This window comes from Temnothorax nylanderi, unplaced genomic scaffold, assembly GCF_030848795.1.
Source record: "Temnothorax nylanderi isolate EJ_2023f unplaced genomic scaffold, tnyl_v1.0 TNYL_tig0109_pilon, whole genome shotgun sequence".
Taxonomy (NCBI): Eukaryota; Metazoa; Arthropoda; class Insecta; order Hymenoptera; family Formicidae; genus Temnothorax; species Temnothorax nylanderi.
In genome coordinates this window covers 284,664-304,144 of record NW_027249171.1, presented here as the reverse complement: position 1 = coordinate 304,144, position 19,481 = coordinate 284,664, and the positions used below count along the sequence as shown (strand labels likewise).

General features: G+C 36.5%; 2 protein-coding genes and 2 long non-coding RNA genes across 14 annotated transcripts; 2 read left to right on the top strand and 2 right to left on the bottom strand.

Annotated features, from left to right (window-relative positions):
* Positions 1-586: 586 nt before the first annotated feature.
* LOC139775960 (probable ATP-dependent RNA helicase DHX37) lies at positions 587-2,501 on the bottom strand. 4 transcript variants are annotated; one of them, XM_071712348.1, is made up of 5 exons: positions 2,119-2,501; positions 1,841-2,042; positions 1,566-1,777; positions 1,389-1,486; positions 587-723 (listed from the first exon to the last, which is right to left on the bottom strand). In XM_071712348.1, exons 3-5 carry the CDS (start codon positions 1,766-1,768, stop codon positions 659-661), a joined length of 366 nt encoding a protein of 121 aa, XP_071568449.1. In that variant the 5' UTR covers positions 1,769-1,777; positions 1,841-2,042; positions 2,119-2,501; the 3' UTR covers positions 587-658. The 4 variants fall into 4 exon arrangements, with proteins under 4 accessions (XP_071568449.1, XP_071568447.1, XP_071568446.1 ...); XM_071712346.1 differs by having other exon boundaries at positions 587-738; positions 2,114-2,484; XM_071712345.1 differs by having other exon boundaries at positions 587-738; positions 2,119-2,484.
* Positions 2,502-4,946: 2,445 nt separating this feature from the next.
* On the top strand, positions 4,947-10,061 carry LOC139775944 (formylglycine-generating enzyme). Of its 8 annotated transcripts, none has more exons than XM_071712323.1 (6): positions 4,951-5,106; positions 5,481-5,542; positions 5,631-5,750; positions 5,849-6,028; positions 6,161-6,344; positions 8,528-10,061. In XM_071712323.1, the coding sequence occupies exons 3-6, from the start codon at positions 5,713-5,715 to the stop codon at positions 8,681-8,683; spliced, it is 558 nt and encodes a 185-aa protein (XP_071568424.1). In that variant the 5' UTR covers positions 4,951-5,106; positions 5,481-5,542; positions 5,631-5,712; the 3' UTR covers positions 8,684-10,061. The 8 variants fall into 8 exon arrangements, with proteins under 8 accessions (XP_071568420.1, XP_071568421.1, XP_071568424.1 ...); XM_071712324.1 differs by having other exon boundaries at positions 4,954-5,111; XM_071712320.1 differs by having other exon boundaries at positions 4,949-5,106; positions 5,481-5,750; positions 5,857-6,028.
* Positions 10,062-12,867: 2,806 nt separating this feature from the next.
* On the top strand, positions 12,868-13,558 carry LOC139775946 (uncharacterized). Its single transcript, XR_011718962.1, has 2 exons — positions 12,868-13,171; positions 13,248-13,558. It is a non-coding gene; the product is annotated as an uncharacterized lncRNA (long non-coding RNA).
* Positions 13,559-14,244: 686 nt separating this feature from the next.
* LOC139775953 (uncharacterized) lies at positions 14,245-15,041 on the bottom strand. Its single transcript, XR_011718966.1, has 2 exons — positions 14,634-15,041; positions 14,245-14,557 (listed from the first exon to the last, which is right to left on the bottom strand). It is a non-coding gene; the product is annotated as an uncharacterized lncRNA (long non-coding RNA).
* Positions 15,042-19,481: the final 4,440 nt, after the last annotated feature.

Genomic DNA, 19,481 nt, shown 5'->3' with positions numbered 1-19,481 from the left:
GCCTCTATAAATCAGCCTTTACTGTGGCGCTGGTTAAGTCTCAGTCTACAATAGGTGTTTTAAGCTCTAAGCCCTAAGAAATTGACCAATCACAGTCGAGTATTCTCCTCACATTCAACTCTGATTGGTCAATTTCTTACGGCTTAGAGCTTAAATACCCTAAGAGCAAAAAGTCGACTTTAAGTCGACTTGAAGTCGACTTCTACCGAAACTGACTTGGCAGAGAAGTCGACATTTTTAAGGACGAAAGTCGACTTGAAGTCGACTTGAAGTCGGCGAATGTCGCAAGAACCACCGACTTAAAGTCGACTTCCCGTCATGATGAAAAGTCGACTTCCCGTCATGACGAAAAGTCGACTTCCCGCCAACTTTTAAAGTCGATAAAATAAACCGCCGCGTACGTCTGGAGGTCGATTGTGTATCTTGAAACGAGGTAAAAATAACAAAAGTTAACAGATTTTATTAGATTTTGATAAATAAAATCGTAGATGCGCTAATGAATTTTCTCACTTTTGTAATTTTTACCTCATTATTTCAAGATACACAATCGACCCCTTGCTGGAGGGCTAAAACTGATGCATTTCGATTTTTTTCATATATAAAATAATTTAATTATCTAAAAAACTGTATAATTACAATCCTAATGTTTTATTCTTAATTACAAAGGCGGCCATATCTGTGCCACTTCTGCGTGCGCGGATTCCGGCAGCCACTTCTGGTAAGCTGACAATAACAGAACTAAAATTAAAACATTCCAGCGTTAATCGCGAAACAATATGCAAAATTAGCTATATAAATATATATCATATTATTATCATAATGTTGTAAATATATAATAATATTGTTTTATATATATATATATATTATTATAAATACATAATATCCACAGACTTTTATACTAGACCACTAACATCTATGGACGCACTGCCGAAAAGCTGATGCGAGTGCAAGGTGCAGGTGTTAGTGAAGGGTGCGGCCATATTGAATTAACAATAAGTCACTATCGGGTGTTCAGTTGCTCATGATGTGCGTTTATCTGCATTCGTTATTACAGTACATAACGAAGCAGGCGAATGTTTTTGTGTTAAATATTGGTACATGTTATCAATAAGTTTGTAAGTCATGCCTTCGACGTGTAGCGTACTTGGATGCCGAAATTAAACCACTACTCCTGTAGTATTAAAACCTTTCTTTTGGACATTCTGTATATGCCAGACTATTGTATAGAAATCTTGTATAAAACCACTTGTATAGAATAGTAGTATAGCATATCTTGACTAAAATCAACATGGCGGCAAGCATCACGGCCGAGATGTCTGTCAGCGGTCTAGTATTGTATAGAAGTCTATGATAATATCTAAATATTATTTTATAAATTAAAATCTCACATTTTTTATCCGAACCCCAGATTTCTAGCAGTGTGTGTTTGGACACGACTCCCTGCGACTGCAGCGTTTGTACTATTGCTTGAGTGCGTGGTATCAACCTGAAAAAATCGTATTAAATTGATGTAATCTATTTGATGAATCAACGTGAAATCAAAAGGAGATAGAATAACGATTTACCTGGCCCATGACTTGGTGATGCTCCCAGGTGTCGTCAGCAGCGACGGGACAAATCGTTTCAGCTTAGGGCACACTTGACCCTCCAAGAAGAAATACGCTAACCACTTGACACCGTCCACGGATGCTCTATATCCATCGATGGTAGTGCCCATTCGGCCTTTCCGAATGTACCAGACACGCGGCAAATGATCTTCCCGGTTCATTGATTATATCTATAAATATATTTATAAATAAGTAGGAAAAACATTATAAAGCAACAATTGTGATAAAAATACCTTGGCGGTGGATCAACCAATGGTTCACTAAGATGGCATAGCATGGGCGAATTTCGGCAATCATTCGGGTTCTATCACCGTGACACCTCGCATGTACATCTTATTTGTTTCGTACACCTCTTTATAATCCACCTATTCCGGACTGATTTTCCGTAGAACGCACGAAGAATGCATGAACACAGGTTCCTTCATTTCTGGTGTTCTGAAAGATGATACAGAATGGAGAGGTCGCATTCAATAGGTCTTAATTATCGATGATAATTAATAACACACCATACCTAACCTGTAAGCATGTTTCCACTTGGCCTTATCCTGATCCTCTTTTACCTCGTCGGGCAAAACCTTTCTCGCGACTTGTGGCGCCATACCTGCAAGAACTATCTGGCGTCTTATCGTGTCCTGTCTCGCGGCACGTATTCCTCGCACTCGCGTAAACTCTGGTCCACTCATCTGGTCCTCCAGCCTCCTCGAGATTCGCCGCCATATTGATGATGCATGACGCGCCGCTTGACTGTTTTCCGTCTTTTTATAAGTCGACTATTTAGAAGTCGACTTTTAGTCGACTTTCCGCCATTTTTAGAAGTCGACTATTTAGAAGTCGACTTTTAGTCGACTTTCCGCCATTTTTAGAAGTCGACTAGAAGTCGACTTATAAAAGTCGACTTGCCGTCGATTTTCCGTCAACTGTGCTCTTAGGGTATTTTGATCTACAAACAGATAATACAGGTTATAGTTAGATTGTCCTGAGATTTATGTAATAATATAAATTAATAACAATAAATTTTGTATATTTAGTCATATATTACAATCATCGTCTGCATCTATAATCGGTTGTAACGGTGGCATTATAATAAAATCTTCTTCGTCTTTCGAGGAATCCAATAATGCTAAGTTACGCGCCATGTTGTTTACTGCACTCTGGCGTTTTTTTATTCTTTATTGTACTTTTGCACTGATGTGAACTAGTACTGTACTAGCCCTATCCAGTTTAGTTCAGTTCAGTTCCGTTCAGTTTTAGTGCAGTTCTCGTGCAGCGAAAACGAACAAACCTACGGCTTCTAACTTCGATTTAGTAACGTTGATGTTATAACTCCTATTTAAGGTGAGTAGCGTTTAGGGCTCAGACACAATGAGAAAAATAAGGAATAAGATAAAGGAATAAGGAATAAGGGAATGTCGCATCTCACTTCAGTACACATACATTAAAGTGAGATGCAACATGCCTTATTCCTTATTCCTTTATCTTATTCCTTATTTTTCTCATTGTGTCTGAGCCCTTAAATTTTATCTTTTCCGGCACACGTTAACAGTTATGGTGCGATCCCATGGTACGGAACGTATGCGCAATGCGGAATTGGCGGAATAAAGTCTGTCCAATCGCAGATATTCCGCCAGTTGCGTTCCGCTAAAATATCTTTTTCGATGTCCCATGGAGCGGAATTCGCGGAAGCGCAATTGACTCTTGCCAATCACAAGATTGTTTCCCATAGATCCTTTCATTGTATCTATCGGAACAGTGTATATTATTGGCACGTACAGACTACGCTTCCGCATTTTCCGCTCCATGGGACACGGAAAATTATATTTCAGCGGAACGGAATCACACGTACATACATGCAATACATCTGTCACATTAACGAATTCCATTCATAACCTACAAAATTGTCACCAATTGCCACCAAAGCCAAAAATTTAAATAGTTTTTAATAATATTCTTACGGATCTCTGTTGAGATTCTGACATTTTGTCTTTTCACACTCGCACACAAGGACACAAGTAGGCTTCCGCAGTTTCCGCACGATCAGTGCGGATAAAATAAAAACTTGCGGATAAAAGTCGGCGGAACGAACGTAAAAGAGGTCGAACCAATCACGAACGTTCCGCCAATTCCGCATTGCGCATACGTTCCGTACCATGGGATCGCACCATTACGACCTCTATGGCCGGTATTCATAGTCGGATCTTATTTCAAGACCGTCTTAAGTAATGTCTTAAGATGCTCATACGGCTCTGTGATTGGTTTATTACATCTTAAGATCGTACTTAAGACGGTCTTAAATTTAAAACCCGACTATGAATACCGGCCTATAAATCAGAATAAAGTTGAATCATATTATATTTATGGCATAAATCACCAGTTACTGAGACTCTAGTATAAACTAAAGCATTGAAATCGCAATGTTGATCTTTACCGGTTCCGGCAGAAGTTAACGGTTACGGCCTCTATAAATCAGCCTTTACACGTTCAGTCTTCTCTTATTTCCACCAGCCCCGGGATTCTCTAATTTTTTATCATACAATCATACATCAAACAGCTTTTTTATCATATATAATACCTGCGCAACGATACCGAAACTGTCGTTAAGGAGTTAGAGAATCCCGGGGCAGGTTGAAATAGCTTAAGGGTCGACAGGAGTAACACTACCGACCTCTGTCGGGTTGCTTAGCTGCGATCCGTATTTTATTTATTATAAATTTTTTAAGAGCCAAAATGGAAAATCCGGCTCTGTAGCGGATTGCGGCTGATCTTAGGGCTCATTTGGAAACAATTAATTAAGTATATACTTGACAACTGTAGAAAACAGTAGTGTAAATATAAATATAGGAATGACGTGTGGTTTCGCGTAAGCGCGGATAATTAGAACTGAAGGATCTTAAATCCGATCCCAGCCTTTATAGTTATTAGTTTAAATACATTAAAATGTTTACGAAACGCATATAGGAAATAAATCTACAAAATACGCGGCATCAATTCGAAAGCGAATTCAAACATTGTGAATTGTTATAAAAGTAGAAATAGAGTAGAATAGAGTAAAAAGAGAAGAGGTAACACAAAATAACTGTATTTTATTTTAGCATGCATACAAACGCTTTCAATAGTATACAGATGTTCAATAGTATACACATGTTCCATATTCCTAATTTTAAGATCACAAAACATTGACATTTTTATCAACAAAAGAAAGTTATGCCGATCCGCCATATGCAATAGCTCAACCAATCAGAAGTCATCACACTATATCGCAACTCTTGTTATAGGAACTCTAGACGAACGTAGATCTCTAGGGACTAGGGACTCTAGCCGGATTAACCGGGTGTATTCGTTTACGCAGGGTTACGTGCAGAAACATCACCCAAGTGCTAAAAATCCTACAGCATATGCATATGTTACGTGCACTATAGATTTTCAGCGCTCGGGTGATGTTTTTGCACGCAGCCTTGCGTAAACGAATGCACCCACCTTTTTTGATGAATGTAGCGATTTAGTAATGTATAGACATCTGTGCTTATAATAGTTACAAAGAACTTGTTGCTAAATTTGTGATTTGTCTCGTGATGGGAATGATTTAAAACAAAAACGTGTTTTACTACACTAAAATGACTCTCTTGAATTATTTTTATAAAATTCAAATAATAATCGGATATTACTGCTTGTGTGTAAATGCCGAGAAGGATAATGCATATTGTCAATGCATGAGCAAACTAAATCGACAGTCAATTTTCCATTCCCGGGAAGAATATTGTGTTGTGAATAATGTTAAATTTAACGCAACTAGCGTAAAAGAGGAGAAAATGAAGAAAATGGTCAAAATCAACGCTGGTACATATTTCATAGGAACAAACAATCCAATTTTTTCAGCCGATGGAGAAGCACCAAAACGCGAAGTAGTATTAAATAATTTTTACATAGACAAATTTGAAGTGAGTAATGAGGAATTTATGGCTTTTATAAACGCCACTGGATATGTGACTGAGGCAGAAAACTTTGGAGATTCCTTTGTCTTTGAAGGTCTTTTGACACAAAGCACAAAGGATAAAATCCATAAAGCAGTTGCACAAGCTCCTTGGTGGTTACCTGTGAATCAAGCGTCATGGCAACATCCAGAAGGTCCAAATTCAAATATCATTTGTACGTATAAAAATGAAAAAGAAAAATTGAATACTTTGTTTATGAGATATATTCATAACAAGTTTTATAAAACTTTAAATCATCAAATTAATTGGAAGGTATTTAGTCAGAATGGATCATCCTGTTGTTCATGTCTCCTGGTACGATGCAGTTGCTTATTGCAGTTGGATGGGAAAGAGATTACCAACTGAAGCAGAATGGGAAGTTGCGTGCCGTGGTGGACTCTCTGATAGACTCTATCCTTGGGGAAACAAATTGATACCAAATAATCAGCATAAGTAAATTGAACTTGTATTTATAAAACTTAAATTTCTATAAATATATTATTTCTGCTATTATTGTATATGTGTATTATTATATAATATTGGTTATAATATTATAAAAATTTATATTTTACCATTATGTTGTAGAGCCAATATTTGGCAAGGAAATTTTCCTACAGAAAACACCGAAGAAGATGGATACAAAGGCACGTCACCAGTTACAATATTTTCACAAAATAAATATGGTTTGCATAATATTGTTGGAAATGTTTGGGAATGGACAGCAGATTGGTGGATAACAAAGCACTCACATGATCGACAAACAAATCCAGTAAGTATGGGCCGGTTTTACCATCTCCGATGAGTTTAATCGACCGATTAAGGGCCAATTTCACGAACGTCGGTTAACGGTAACCTTCGGTTAAACTCACTCTTCATCTCTTTCTGCCCCCTTATGTCTATTTCTATCAACGTAGGTTAATTTTAATTTTGGTTTAACTTACCTGTCATCTTTTCCTAGTTCTAAGCGTTAGAAAAAAATAGAAAGTATAAGTTAAACCGAGATTAAAGTTAATCTATATTGGCAGAAATGGGCATTAGAAAGAGACGAAGAGTGAATTTAACTGAAGGTTACAGTTAACCGACGTTGATAAAACTGGCCCTAAGTGTCAACCATGATTGGTTAATTTGCTTAACGACAAATATGATTCGTTCCAATGGATTAATCGGCCGATTAAACTAATCGAACATGGTGAAACCAGCCTTATTTATCAGAGATGGAAAAGTTACTTTTTAAAAGTAACTGGTTACCATTACTCGTTACCAAGTAAAAAAAGTAACTAGTAACTGTTACTAGTTAATGATTCATGAAATGGTGTTAAGGGTCGACAGGAGTAACACTACCGACCTCTGTCGGGTTGCTTAGCTGCGATCCGTATTTTATTTATTATAAATTTTTTAAGAGCCAAAATGGAAAATCCGGCTCTGTAGCGGGTTGCGGCTGATCTTACTGATTAAAACAAGCATAATCAGTAAGATCAGCCGCAACCCGCTACAGAGCCGGATTTTCCATTTTGATTCTTAAAAAATTTATAATAAATAAAATACGGACTCGCAGCTAAGCAACCCGACAGAGGTCGGTAGTGTTACTCCTGTCGACCTTTAAATTTCAAACATAACAGGTCGATAACTAAATAAAATATCGAGGTCTGCTTTTTCCGGTTGTATTGTTTCGAGACGGACAAATTTTGATAACAAAAAGATTGACTTTGGGTTGAGGCGTCAAGTTCAAATAAAGGTCAACTTTATTTTTTAAAATAGCAACATCATTTTTTAAACACCTACGTTTGTAGCCCTTCTCATTACGAGTTCAACAGGAAAGAAAGCTGGAGTCGAGTCCGGAAAACAGGGAAGAAAGCCAGAGTCGATTTCAGGAAACACAAGAAAGAAAGCCGGAGTTGAGTCCAGGAAACACAGAAAAAAATTGCCAAAAATGTAAATAACGTAGCGAAGAGAGTATCAAGGCGCCTATAGGGCGCTCGCTGAGCCAGTTAGCCGTAGAGTCCCTTAAGAGTCTGGCCACTGAGGCTATTTTGTAACAAAATGGCGTCTTACATCTTATACAGGGACTCTAGCATTTAGAGTCAAGGACACTCAGAAACTGTAGTCGCCAGCCTTAACCTAGGCCGGTATTCATATGGCGTTTTCGATTTGCTACTCGACCCGACTCGAGTCGCATCAATGGACGTGGAATACATACATAGATATGTATGTATTCCACGTCAATGATGCTAGAGTCCTGTATACATGATGCGACCTGAGTCAGTTTGAGTCGCAAATCGAAAACGACAATAGTCGGATCTTATTTCAAGATCGTCTTAAGTAATATCTTAAGATGCTAATACGGTTCTGTGATTGGTTCATAACATCTTAAAATCGTACTTAAGACGATCTTAAATATAAGATCCGACTATGAATACCGGCCCTAAAGAAGAAGAAGGAGAAGGGAGCTTTAGTCGCATTCTAATTAGTTTCGCCATTTTGTTACAAAAAGTTGATTGAGCCAATACGCGTAAGTCCATTCAGTGGCCAGACTCTTATATAGAGACTCTAGTTAGCCGTATTGCAAGTAGTTCGAAGGCAATAATATCGTAAACTCGCATTTGGTTATTTGACCTTCGGCAACCCTGGGTCATAGCGCGTTGAACTCGTAATGAGAAGGGCTACAAACACAGGTGTTTAAAAAATTATGTTGCCATTTAAAAAAATAAAGTTGACCTTTATTTGACCTTGATATTTCCACCCAAAATCAATTTTTTTGTTATCAAAATTTGTCCGCCTCGAAACAATACAACCTAAAAAAAACCAGACCCTGATATTTTATTTAATTATCGAGATATTCGATATCTCGATAACTGTTTTACGTTCGAAATTTAACACCCTGTATAAAGTATATGTATTTTATATATTGCATATTGTAGTAAAACGTTTTTTATTGGATATTTATATTTTTAGATTGGTCCTTCTAGTGGTAGTGATAAAGTGAAGAAAGGTGGCTCCTATTTATGTCACAGAAATTATTGCTATAGATACAGATGCGCCGCACGTAGTCAAAACACACCCGATACATCAGCTGGAAATTTAGGTTTTAGATGCGCTGTATCAACATAGATAAAATTATAATGTACTAGGTGCGCAACTAAGTTTCCGGGTTTTTTTGATCAATAAAAAATGGAAAATTTCAAGAGAAATACAAAAAATGGTTTATTCAAAGTATCGTCCCTCGCTAGCTATACATTTTCGCCATCTCTCTGGCAATACATGAATACCGCGACAATAAAACGACGCGTCTTTGGACCGAAACCATTCATCCAACCAATTTTGCACTTCTTCGAAATTGGTCAAGTGTAGCCCAGCCAAGCCATGCGCCATCGACCGGAACAAGTGATAATCGGAAGGCGCCAGGTCTGGCGAATACGGCGGGTGCGGTAGCAGATCCCATTTCAGCGTTTTGATGGTGTCCTGGACGATGGAACTGCGATGGCACGGAGCGTTGTCGTGCTGCAATATCACTCGTTCGTGTCTCGTGTCCCATTCTGGCCGTTTTTCGAGCAATGTATGGTTTAAATTGATCAGTTGTTGTCGGTAGCGATGCCCATTGACAGTTTCGCCCGGTTTCAGCAGCTCATAGTACACGATTCCTTTCTGGTCCCACCAAAGCGCTCCTTGTCCTCAGTGTCGAAATCGCCACTTCTGAAGCGTTTAAACCAATCTTCACAGGTAGTTTTCGATGGTGCATGTTCGCCGTAGGCCTCCTCAAGCAAACGACGTGCTTCAGCTGCATTTTTTTTCAAGTTAAAGCAGAAAAGCAAAGCTTCCCGCAAATGCTGTTTATTTGGCACAAAACTCGACATCTCCGTTGTTAGAAAAAATATTTTTGCGTTGCGATATGTGTTTATATAACGACTGGTTATTGTTAACAGATGTCCAAGCTATAACTTCAGACAACTTCAGACATGTAAGTCGAGTACATGTGTTATTGGTGCCATCTATGTGTGAAACCCGGAAACTTAGTTGCGCACCTAGTAAAAAGACAGGTACAGCATTTCCAAGGATGCGCAATCGTCATTTTCTTTGATCAATCAAAAATTTATCCGAGATGCAAGAAGGAACATGGCTCCTCCTATGATAACAAGACAGATTATATTAGCCGCGGCATACATTTCGTAGCAGGTTGAAAAATATCTTTACAGGGTCATGTTCCAAAACTCACTCTAGTTAACTAAAATGCTATAGTGTACGTGACGTAAACTATAGATTTTAGTTACCCAGAGTGAGTTTTGGAACATGACCCAGATTGAACGCGCCGTTTATCGCGTTATGCGAAATCCATGGATCTCATCGCGAAAGATTATCTGCGATTCGTAACTTATTTACCGTACACGCTTGATTACATGATTATCGTAGGTTCGTAAAAAATATCTCTCCACTGTAAAACATTGTAAAATAAAAACATTTATTAATAAATTATAAAACACTATAAACTCAAGCCAAATGTACCAAAAATTTATTAGATTGACCTTTTTAATAATCATTTCTATGTATGTATGTATGTACAGTATGTGCACTCTGCGTCACTGACTACGTTTACACGGCCCGATTTACGCCGAAGTTATAACATCGATGTTATAACTTCGGCTTAAGGTGATGCTGGAGTCGTCTGTTTTACCGGCATTTTTTGCCGTCACGTAGCGTCGTATTAATTTGACAGAATTAAAATTCCTTTTCCAGAATTGCAATACATACATCAATGATTCAGGGAAACTTCGATTTTACATAGAAAACGAGAAAAAATTACGGAAGTACAGATTTTCTTATCTACTTTTATCCTAATATGGCGTCTCGAGTTGCGGCGAGCTGTCAGCTCATCACAAGATGTGTTTCATATAAGAGATATACCATTGATACGAACGCGAAAACAAGCTTCCCTGAATTGCACAACAAGAAAAACATCGATAAACCCCCCAAATCAAGATTTGGAAGCGTAATATAAAAGTATGATGTCGGTGTGCATCGTGCGTGCAATGTAGCGTGCTATCCTTGTCTATATCTTTGTCTATACAAGGACAGATATATTCGATAACATAGAAAATGGTAATTTTGTCGGTTATACAGACGGCTCCAGCATCACCTTAAGGATGTTCTGAAGGTACCGTCTCAATCAAAAGTATGCAGGAAATATTAAAAACACCGATATTAATTCTCCAGGGATCCAAAGACAAAAAAATGTATACCTATAAATAGTTACGGCATAGCTAATAGAATGTAAAAGACGTAGATTTAGTGACTGTAAATAATTGTTACTACTATTTTTTTCAAAAAACATTTTGAAAAATTGTTGTAAATTGTTTCAAATTTTGTTGCTATATTTTTGTTTGTTGATGATCTATTTGGCTGCGTTCGAAAACTTTACTCGGGTGCACACCGCGTCATTCTATCTTTGTTATTTACTAAAAGTTGAACAAGGACAGAACGACGCTTGTGTAGACCCGAGTAAAGTTTTCGAACGGAGCCCTGGTGTGTAAAATCTTATTATATTGGTAGCATTTTTTAATGTTTCTCTGTAAAACTCTTTGTAAAACAAATATTCAAAATTGATAACTTTTTATCTAAATTTTGAATCGATTTGAAATTTGGCCCCGAACTTTGAAAGAGAATACAGAATATAATATTAAATTTTTATCAACTTCATAGCATTTTGACTAACTCTCCAGTTAGTCAAAATGCTATGAAGTTGTTAAAAATTTAATTTAACATCGGGCCGTGTAAACGTAGTCAATACCCACTCGGCATGTAATATTTCAAAGGCATTTCTGCAAAATTCCATTTGAAATATTACATCTTTCATTAATATTTCAGAAATTTTTCACGACCGTTTCTACATCATTTCGGCAATGTTTCAATGTCCGCAATTATTTCAAATGCGACCATGCTGAAAGATTTCGGCAATGTTATGAAGTATTTCTCAAATATATCTACGAAATATTGCGGAAACACTTCAGAGATGTTTCAAATACATTTTACACTAAAAAAATGTTTCGTATTAGCAAACAAAATTTTCTTACTGACGCAAAAACTATTTGTTGATATGTGAAAAATAAAATATTTAATTACCGGAACAAAAAAAATATATTAAGCCGTATATATGTGCGTATAGCCGTCGCGCGTTTGTCCGAAGAAATCCGCTCTCTCAACCGGTCACCCAAGTAGTATACCGGCGCCTTGTCGCTTGACATCGATGATCGAACAGGGTAGTGGTGATCCTCTGACTCTGACGCTTCTTTCTTTCTTATATACTTGCTTATTTTGGTGAGCATAAAGCTATCGCATAACAATATTAACAATACAGATATACGAATAAATCTTTTTTGCCAGTTAGCGTCAAATATTATTTTATATTAAATATTATTAAATATTTTATATTTTATATTAAAAATGCCATATGACAAAATTTGGAATATCAGAAAATTCTTAATAAAAGAGAAAAAATGCAATAATTATACAATATAATAATAAATTTAATTTTTTATAAGTTCTAAAGTCTGTCAGCAACTTTTCGGAAATATTACAAATGCAATGTTGTATGTGAAACATTCAAAAATATAACGCGTGCAATGCAAACGTAATAATAGTTTTATCATGTATCAGAAATGTTTCTAAACCATTGCATTTGCAATATTTCTCCCGCAATATTGTAGAAAATTCACTGCCTGCAATTCAATTTTTCATTACCGACGCAATCTTTCGGAGATTTTTCACAGGTATTTTAGATGCGGTGTTGCGTTTGATATGTTACAGAAATATTATTCGTGCAAAGTAAACGTAATAGTGCTTTTGTAGTGCTTTGGAAATGTTTCTGAAATATTGCATCTGCTACATTTTTTTTGCAATATTACAGAAACTTATAAATATTGTAAACAACTTTCTGAAAGATTTCAGACATATTGTTAATGCAATATTGCAAAAAACATGGTGCAGGTACATTTTTGAAATATTTTAGATGCATAGTTGCAAGTGACATGTTAATGAAGTGTTTCTGCATTGTTTCCGAATATTTCAATATTTCAGCAACATAACATGCCGAGTGGGTAATGTCTTCCATCTGAAGTGTATAGTCATTCGTATGATGTTAGCCGACGACCGTCACTTTAAATATTTAATTAAAAATTAATTATGAACTAACAAACAAAAATAAATGCACTACAATAATCTACAAACGAAATACAATCGATTTCACACCTAATTTTTTTTAAAAAGTGTCATCGGCTAATATCATACGAATAAGTTAGTCGCATCCGAATCAGATAATAACTAGAGCTCTAAAAAAGTAGGTATTTTCGTCCGACATTTTGTATCTAACCATATGTGAAAACATAACCTTTCAAGGAACCTTTTCGTAAACATCAATACGCTTTTCGGTCTCGTATTTTCTGCTTCCAAAATGACTGGCTGCGTTGCAATTAATTGCAGTAATAGAAGCGAAAAAGGGTTTCGACTTTTTCCAATTCCAACAAATGTGGCGCGACGAAAAAAGTGGAAAACATAAATCTTTGCCGTGAACAGTAGTGGATATCAAGCAAGTCAGGTTGTGTCTGTGAAGTACGTCCAACGCTGTAAAAGCAAAGCATTATTTGTGCCTCATTAAATTGAAAATTAATTGTTTTCCTTATTACAGGTACACTTTGAGGATTCACAGTTCGAAAGTAGACGTGCCGACGGTTGGAGGAAATTGAAGCCAAATGCGGTTCCTACGTTATTTCATGTTCCTAATCCACCTCCCATGATTGATTCACCTCCAAGGAAGTTGCTATAAATTCTTGAATATATGCAACATATTTGATAGCATATCAATGGTTTTCAGAAGCTACGAAATGAAGTTACTGCCACGTATGAACCCTTTGAAACTGCTTGTTACTCTGTAATAAATATTATAAACAGTCTATAAATATGTATTGTATGAAATAAAGAATTGTTTTTAAAAACCAATTCCTCTGGAGATATTGTGAGCATGAGTTTTTATTAATCAATGTACATTATTATTATTATGCAGTTACAGTGTTATTTTTGGAGTAACAATCTTTTGGAAAATGAAATTTATTTCATACAGTTCAAAATTATTTTATTTGATACAGTTTGTACAAAGTATAATTAAATAAATTATTTGACATTGTACTGTTGCAAATATTCAGCAACTTTCGGATAATAAGAGAACATTTTAAAAATATAATGTAACCGTTTCAGCTGACTCCTAAAATGAGTCCTAAAATGAGTGTATATTAAAGATGATAAATGGAGTGTTAAATTAGTAAACGAAAGACCTTTTCTTTTACTCATTTTAGGACCCTAAGCTTCAAGAGTATTACACAGATGAAAAAATTGAAAGCTTGTTGGCCGAAAATCTCTACCTGAAGAGTCAGCTGAAACGGTTACATCATATTTTTAAAATGTTCTCTTATTATCCGAAAGTTACTGAATATTTGCAACAGTACAATGTCAAATAATTTATTTAATTATACTTTGTACAAACTGTATCAAATAAAATAATTTTGAACTGTATGAAATGAATTTCATTTTCCAAAAGATTGTTACTCCAAAAATAACACTGTAACTGCATAATAATAATAATGTACATTGATTAATAAAAACTCATGCTCACAATATCTCCAGAGGAATTGGTTTTTAAAAACAATTCTTTATTTCATACAATACATATACTTATAAACTGTTTATAATATTTATTACAGAGTAACAAGCAGTTTCAAAGGGTTCATACGTGGCAGTAACTTCATTTCGTAGCTTCTGAAAACCATTGATATGCTATCAAATATGTTGCATATATTCAAGAATTTATAGCGATTTCCTTGGAGGTGAATCAATCCTGGGAGGTGGATTAGGAACATGAAATAACGTAGGAACCGCATTTGGCTTCAATTTCCTCCAACCGTCGGCACGTCTACTTTCGAACTGTGAATCCTCAAAGTGTACCTGTAATAAGGAAAACAATTAATTTTCAATTTAATGAGGCACAAATAATGCTTTGCTTTTACAGCGTTGGACGTACTTCACAGACACAACCTGACTTGCTTGATATCCACTACTGTTCACGGCAAAGATTTATGTTTTCCACTTTTTTCGTCGCGCCACATTTGTTGGAATTGGAAAAAGTCGAAACCCTTTTTCGCTTCTATTACTGCAATTAATTGCAACGCAGCCAGTCATTTTGGAAGCAGAAAATACGAGACCGAAAAGCGTATTGACGTTTACGAAAAGGTTCCTTGAAAGGTTATGTTTTCACATATGGTTGGATACAAAATGTCGGACGAGAATACTCACATTTATAGAGCCTTATAATAACTGAACACATCGTGTCTAGCTATTTGTGCATTATGATTGTTTGTTCAACCATAGACTTAGGAAGAGATAGACGGATCGTAAGCCTGCAGCACAGTATAAAGTACTAGCTTTTGAGATATATAATATACTGGTTACCCGGGGCTTCGCCCGGGCGTCTTTTTTTTAAATGACTTTATTTGTGTTATTACATTTGTGTTCTAGCTAATCTTATCCACCAATGTATGATTTATAAACATTTTCAATAGCTTTTCACGTCACCCATAAGGTAATATATATTATTATTAATGCGTTTTTTTTAGTGGTCAATACCAACCTTCCTTTAATGATACTCTATATAAAATTACATGTATAGCTTAGGGGAGACCGGGGTGAAGTCGGTAATAATTATATATGATCATATAGAGACAAAATTAATATATAATCATATATATTTATATATAATTATATATAATCTTTTTTCCCCGGGTATTGTAAAACGTGTAAAACCTATTTCTGGAGTCTTTATCGGAAGTTGCATGATAAATCCCATAGATTCCACTTGTCTGATAAGCAAATTAAACGTCACCGGGAAGACAGTAGAGATGCTCACACCGCATATAACTCTAGAAGAGGTGCCGGTGAATGACACGGTTGACGTACTCACATTACCCGCGACTGAAGAGCGCAAATCAATTCAAGAACGACGCGAGAAATTACGTAAAAAACGCATGAAAATTTTAAATAATAAGGAAAGAAAGGCGTTAGAGCAGAGATGCGACGATTTTTGCGATGTATTTTATTTGGAAAACGATAAGCTAACACGCACCACGGCGGTGAAACATGAGATCACGACGCGAGCTGATAGCGCGCCGGCGAACGTCCGCCTACCCGAGAAGCATAAAGAAAAAGTAAATAAAAAACCTGACGCTTCAAGAGAAATAAAAATACGCATCGTTATAGATTTTCGAAAACTAAACGACCTTACAATAGCAGGAGACTCGTTCCCATTACCGAATACTACCGACATATATGGTAAAAAAGCGAAAAAGCAGGGAATCAAGTATTATTATATGAAGAAACGGTTTGGCGAGGAAGATCAAAGAAATTAGAATCGCAGTGGATAGGACCGTACCTACCCAGGTAGCACATATTAGTTTCATATACGTTTTTTGAACGTATACATAATTTCATAACCGTAAAGAACCATTAAGAAACGTTTGAACAAAAATGTTTTTGAAACCATGATTTAAGAAACATATTTTTTACGTTTCTACAGTTAACAAAAATACCTATTTGTTAAATTTTTTCTTTCAAAATTATAATTTGCTTTATCTATATATATAATAGCTTTAATAGCCTTTTTTGAAACATTTAAATTTATATTGCACTAATTATTGCACAAAATAAATCATTTTATCCATGCACATATATCCACTTATTTACTTAAATTAATTTTGTCCTACCGGTCTTAATCTATTTGTCATCGGACAAATCTGAGCTTAGAAAACTTCCAACAGTTGCAAAATAAACATTCTGCTGAACGTGGCCATTGAAAGAACATTTATACGTGTGTTCCGTTTTGAAGAACTTCCTGAACTGGTGCACATCAGTAATGCAATTAAGTTAGAGTGAGACAAATATATTTTGTTTCACTTTAACTTATTGCACGAATGTGCACCAGTTCAGGAATTTCTTCGAAAAAGAATAGACGTCATAGATGGTATATGCATAAAGCTTCTAGAACATTCTCACGCATGTCTCAAAGACGTCATAAACACGTTCAAAAGACGTGAAAAGTAGGAATTTTAAATGTCTATCTAAAATGTCTTTATCATTAAAACAAAACGTTTCTATAATAGTTCTTTAAACGTTATTTTATCGGAAAAGAAACGTTCCAGCGAACGTTTTTCGAATGGACATTTTTACTCATGAGAAACGTTTCTAGAAATCGGTTATAAAACGTTTCGGAAAAACGTTTATAAAACATTTCTGAAACGTGTATGTGCTACCTGGGTAGTAATAGAAAAAATTAATGACGTAAATTATATAATTAAAAAGGGACGAAAAATGTTACGTGTACACGCGAACAGATTAAAGGTTTTTATCGAAAATTAGAAAGAATTCCTATTGCAGGATAACGATGCTCATCCTCTATCAGCACCTTACAACAGGAGCGTCGCCCGTACCACCGTACGAGGTAACGCAATTTATCAACGAGCCAGGTATCTATTTCGAGAGAATCGGACACCTGCAGCAAACGAAAGCAACGTGGAAATTAGCGATACGTATAGACGTAACCGCATTAAACGTCAGACATCAACAGCTTCAAAGATACCTAGGGCACACCGAAGAACTTGCAATTATGCCATGGAGACATAAAAAATACATGTCAGATTGCTCTCCGAACCACTAAAAGAGAAAACGATAGAACGGCACGCGCCCTAGAACATCTACAAACAATTTACAAATCACCCGTAATTAAGCGAGATTTAATCAATGCCATCGGCCAGATAAGTAAAACTTTGGTAAATATTTACAATTAGGGCCCCACTTCCGATGACCTTGAATTTGACATATATTAGATAAATAAAGTAACGCTCGTATGTCAATAAATAAGAAACAAGGGCCAACAATCGAGCAAAAACAAAGATGTCAATATAAAGTTAATTTAATAAACATACCTATATACAACGGAACGTTTGAGAACATTGAAGAAGACCCTGTGCGGTTGAAACGTTCCGTTGTATATAGGTATGTTTATTAAATTAACTTTATATTGACATCTTTGTTTTTGCTCGATTGTTGGCCCTTGTTTCTTATTTATTGACATATATTGTCAAGGACACCCTCCCGAGTAACATGCAAGTGATTTTAGTTGGGCGTCGCTTTTTATTAAAAAGTTATTAACAAATAAAGTTTGAAAAATATAGCTGCTATTTTGAGTATTGGAAGGCATAAATGACTAATGTCGAAATAGTTCACGCATACACTTTTCACGCGAGACGAGTTGTCACAGGTTTGTGGCGCGCTTTACAAGCTCGTTTATTGTATATCGCCACAAATATTCACACAGATGATCGACTAACTTATCTTGTTTAATACCACCTCTACCTAAACGAGCTTGTAAAGCGCGCCACGAACCCATGTGGCCCCTCGTTTCGCGTGGTAATACACACACGTGTGTATGCCCTGCTTTAACGAAAATATTCTGTGTCGGAAATATATGAAGAATTTCAAACGTAAACAAACAGGGACTGCCGCACTTACCACGCGAAACGAGGGGCCACATGGGTTTGTGGCGCGCTTTACAAGCTCGTTTAGGTACCTTCCAATACTCAAAATAGTAGCTATATTTTTCAAACTTTATTTGTTAATAACTTTTTAATAAAAAGCGACCCCCGACTAAAATCACTTGCATGTTACTCGGGAGGGTGTCCTTGACAATATATGTCAAATTCAAGGTCATCGGAAGTGGGGCCCTAATTGTAAATATTTACCAAAACTTCATTTGGTACCATGGATGCTGAAGATGCAAAAATAATCAACGCAAATACAAATACTTAATAATCAGCAACAAAAGCTACAAAACGCAGCGAAGAACCAGCTGAAGATCATCAACTCCACATTAGGCCACATGGAAAAATTAGAACAAACGCTATCATATAACGAAAATTTACTGGCAAACGTTACAAGGAAACTGCACGACCAATTCATACACCGAGAGGAAATAGATGAACAAATACTATTAATAACCGCTATCCTAGCTGACCTCACGACAGACATAAACGATATTACAGACTATTTAACATATGCAAAAAATAACATCAAGAGACACGGTAGTGTCTCGCGCCAAGTACGCGCGGAGCGAGACGCACCGTGACTCTTTTACGCGAACGCACGAGTTGCGCGTACCCGAGATTTTGAGATCTCAATAACGAGTGAACGGATCAAGTTCTAAGTAGGCTTGATCGATAGCTTGGATCGATTTACAAATAAAAGTGTTTTTATTTTTCCGCTACGTGCCCTACGAGCGGAGATATTACGATGCAAAGTCTGAAATGGTAAATTTTACAATTAAGATACGTCATCGTCGTCGTCGTACGGTTGGTTTTTTCCTCGATAGATGGCATTTGAGAAATGTCGAGCGTCCCCCCGGGTCCCCTCCATGACAGTGTTGCTACACTGAAAAGAGACAGCATATACGCGTACGTGCGCGCTCGTCGCTCAGTGCGTTTGTGCGGACAGCACGCTGTCAGTCAGTCAGTCAGTCAGTCATATAACCTAGAAATACTTATCGCGTTCGCGCGTAACACCGTGGTCTCTCATCGTTAAATATTACTAACAAAATAAGTACGATCGTTTAATTCCGAATTTCGGTCGCGTCGCGCAAGGATCGAAGTGCCACGAAATTAGGATGTGGGTGTCACAAGAAGCAAAATATTAGCGGGATATGTAGTGATAGTCGTGACCGTTTACTATGTTTAAGGGAGCGTTATTTCTGGAGTAACTTACAATAGTTGCTTTCCATTTACACTCAAGTGATCTGAGTCACTCAGATATGTATTTTATACTCAGG